The 3,685-nt window shown below is 41.9% G+C and overlaps 1 protein-coding gene across 1 annotated transcript in view; it reads left to right on the top strand.

The window, feature by feature from the left end:
• The window catches only part of znf292b (zinc finger protein 292b), a 20,894-nt gene that overhangs the window by 7,239 nt on the left and 9,970 nt on the right, over positions 1–3,685 (top strand). The window contains exons 2-5 of the mRNA XM_046060516.1: positions 644–798; positions 999–1,077; positions 1,377–1,512; positions 2,416–2,618. Coding sequence (XP_045916472.1) covers positions 644–798; positions 999–1,077; positions 1,377–1,512; positions 2,416–2,618 — 573 coding nt within the window. The remainder of the gene's footprint in view (positions 1–643; positions 799–998; positions 1,078–1,376; positions 1,513–2,415; positions 2,619–3,685) is intronic.

Genomic DNA, 3,685 nt, shown 5'->3' with positions numbered 1-3,685 from the left:
CCAACAGTGGACCTTTTTTCACCAAGCTGCTTGGCAATTTCCCCGTAGCCCTTTCCAGCCTTGTGGAGGTGTACAATTTTGTCTCTAGTGTCTTTGGACAGCTCTTTGGTCTTGGCCATGTTAGTAGTTGGATTCTTACTGATTGTATGGGGTGGACAGGTGTCTTTATGCAGCTAACGACCTCAAACAGGTGCATCTAATTTAGGATAATAAATGGAGTGCAGGTGGACATTTTGAAGGCAGACTAACAGGTCTTTGAGAGTCAGAATTCTAGCTGATAGACAGGTGTTCAAATACTTATTTGCAGCTGTATCATACAAATAAATAGTTAAAAAATCATACATTGTGATTTCTGGAATTTTTTTTTTAGATTATGTCTCTCACAGTGGACATGCACCTACGATGACAATTTCAGACCCCTCCATGATTTCTAAGTGGGAGAACTTGCAAAATAGCAGGGTGTTCAAATACTTATTTTCCTCACTGTATGGCAGGTATAAGTAGAACAAGCTCTGTCAGACTTAATGGATGTTGGAAGGATTACTGCTTGTACTAAATGTCCAACTTTGTTTTTATTTTCAGAGTGTTGGTAAAGGTTTCCAGTACAAACAGGTTATCTTAAACTGTTGGTCCCTCTTTATAGACACTGCTGGAGTATGCAGGCCGTTGGAGGATAGAGGAAGAGCCTTTGCCACTGGTGGAAGTGTACATAGCCGCCCTGTTGAGTTACGCCCAGGCCTCTCCATACCTCTCCCTGCAGTGTGAAAGTGTTCCTCTTGTGGTTGAGAGGCTCTCATTGTAAGTACCATTAAGATGTGATTAATTGTTGATAATGTATAGTTTACACCCATAATCAGTCACTGAATGCACTATGCTGAATGCAACCCTGTTACAAAAGCTAAATGATAGCTTTCTTGTTCGTTCTATCAAGTTTCGGTGTTCACGTTAAAAGTGGAGATCAGTATCATGTTTTTGTTGATTGCCCATTCCTTCTGCAGGAGTTTTGTGGAGCTTTTGCTGTCTCTAAAGAATGACGTTCCAGATGGCTTATGGCAAGAATTTAAGTCATCTGTCCAGGTAAAGCTCATTATTCTCACTTTAAGAAAGAAATGTAGATTTATGTAATGTATGTAGACTGAAGTTTTCACAAAACACCATCACCCCACGACTTCCTTTGTTTATACAGTATTCAAGTGATTGACACTATGTAGACACGCCAGCTAAAAATCCAGTGTTAAAATATCCCTTTAGTTAACCAATTTGTTGTTTCCGTAAATTTGCTTTTCAGTTTCAATTTAAAAGCTTGGCTAATAGACTCAAACATCAGATACCATCTGGATCTGCATCAAGTCATGGAGTTTTCCTGTTGTTTCCAGTTTGCTTACAGTAAGCTGCAGGAGAAGGGAATCACTGAGCTGTCCCTGCTGTCTGCTTTGGCCCAGCATGACGGTGTTTGGACCAACAGGGTCTTGCAGGGCCTTTTGTCCGGCGCAAACCTGCAGACTGAACAAGGTGAGTTCCTGAACTGGTTTTCAGAGGTCCTACAAATATTACTAAAAATGAAGGGATGCATACGTAATGTTTTTCCACCACAGTGTCATTAAGCTGATGATACACGGAGCAACTTTCATGCCACCGACAAGATTGGCCAGAAACATTGCTCAAAAAGTTGCCCTGTGTATCATCAGCTTTAGTGTCACCTATAATAAGCAACTTAGAGCAAACACCACTAAATATAGATACGCTCTGCAAACAAGGAAAACACATCAAATACAATGGGGAAGGCAAAGCCCATGAGACTTTCTCAAACCATGGGAGGATGTAATTTCCCACTGACATGAGATGTGTTTGGATAAGAGGTATTATCAGGAGAATGAGTACTGATACATGTAAGATTCTTTAGTGTAACACTAAAGTCTGTATTTACAGTATGTGACTATTAGGAATGGCCCACAGAGGTGAACAGTTATGGTTGAGTGTGGTTGACTCACCAAACGGTCGTACTTCATAAGGCAGTAAGGAGCATGTTCAGAGAGAGTAGTCAAACTCCAGCCCTGTTGGGGGGGAAAACCATCTTTGGCAAACACGTCTGCAAGAAAAGCCCAGAAAAGCTGTCTACAAAAGGCACGCCCAGTGCACAGCAGTGTTTCAACCGCTGGTCAAACTGCCATACCAGGGAGCAGGTAAAGGCCAGAAATAATATGCTTACCAGAGTGTAGGACTGCGCAGACATGAGACATGTAATCCAGTTTCTGTTTTGATAAAATTATGATTGACAATTATGACCTTGTTGATCATTTCCAGCATTGGTTAAAATTGTCGGGTGTGCTCTTGTTGTAAATGTAAAAACCATTTAAACACAATTCCTAAAATCTAAATAAAAATGTCACAATCAATATTCCCACCGGTTTTCAGTTGAGGAGTTCCTGGTGCAGGAGGGGCTGTCCCTGCTGGAGATGAGAGTGAAGCAGCTGATGAAGGATAGTCAGCTGGGGAAAGCTGCACTGCTGGCAAAGACATGCTCTGAGTGTCCTGCCTTCCAGGGGAAGGGACCTTTCAAGCAGATGTACCTCGTCTGCCTCTGTGCTACCTCAGAACAGGATCAGCTGATGGATGAGGTAAGTGTAGCTATGTAGTTGAGAGATGACTGACTTGCATTTGTATATGACTTAAAAACATGTGTCACTTGTGCATAAAGCAGTGAGGGGATTTTTCCTGATTAATCCGGAATTTGGGATTTTTCTACCTGAAATGAATAGAATACCATTTTCTGCAGACTGGGGTGTCTACCAACACACACACACACACACACAGCAGAGCAGAGATGGGGATGGTGGTGGAGACAGTGAAGCAGGTGAAGTGAACGGCAAACAGTGAAAAGTAGAAAAGTGATGTTTCCACCTGCTTTGTCTGCAGTTGTTGTTACAACACTTTAAGCCATTAACAAATAGTTACAGACAAGCTAAAACAAAAGTCACCTGTATGTATTATTTATTTAGGCCTTATTCTTTTATATACAGTGGGTACGGAAAGTATTCAGACCCCTTTAAATTTTTCACTCTTTGTTTCATTGCAGCCATTTCCCAAAAATCAAAAAAGTTCATTTTATTTCTCAGTAATGTACACTCAGCACCCCATCTTGACAGAAAAAAACAGAAATGTAGAGATTGTTGCAAATTTATTAAAAAAGAAAAACTGAAATATCACATGGTCATAAGTATTCAGACCCTTTGCTCAGTATTTAGTAGAAGCACCCTTTTGATCTAATACAGCCATGAGTCGTTTTGGGAAAGATGCAACAAGTTTTTCACATCTGGATTTGGGTATCCTCTGCCATTCCTCCTTGCAGATCCTCTCCAGTTCTGTCAGGTTGGATGGTAAACGTTGGTGGACAGCCATTTTCAGGTCTCTCCAGAGATGCTCAATTGGGTTTAAGTCAGGGCTCTGGCTGGGCATTCAAGAACAGCCACGGAGTTGTTGTGAAGCCACTCCTTCGTTATTTTAGCGGTGCGCTTAGGGTCATTGTCTTGTTGGAAGGTAAACCTTCGGCCCAGTCTGAGGTCCAGAGCACTCTGGAAAAGGTTTTCGTCCAGGATATCCCTGTACTCGGCCGCATTCATCTTTCCCTCGATTGCAACCAGTCGTCCTGTCCCTGCAGCTGAAAAACACCCCCACAGCATGATGC

Source organism: Micropterus dolomieu, linkage group LG10 (genome assembly GCF_021292245.1).
Source record: "Micropterus dolomieu isolate WLL.071019.BEF.003 ecotype Adirondacks linkage group LG10, ASM2129224v1, whole genome shotgun sequence".
NCBI classification, from domain to species: Eukaryota; Metazoa; Chordata; class Actinopteri; order Centrarchiformes; family Centrarchidae; genus Micropterus; species Micropterus dolomieu.
Note: the sequence above shows the minus strand (reverse complement) of the source record. Positions and strands in the feature narration are given on the sequence as shown.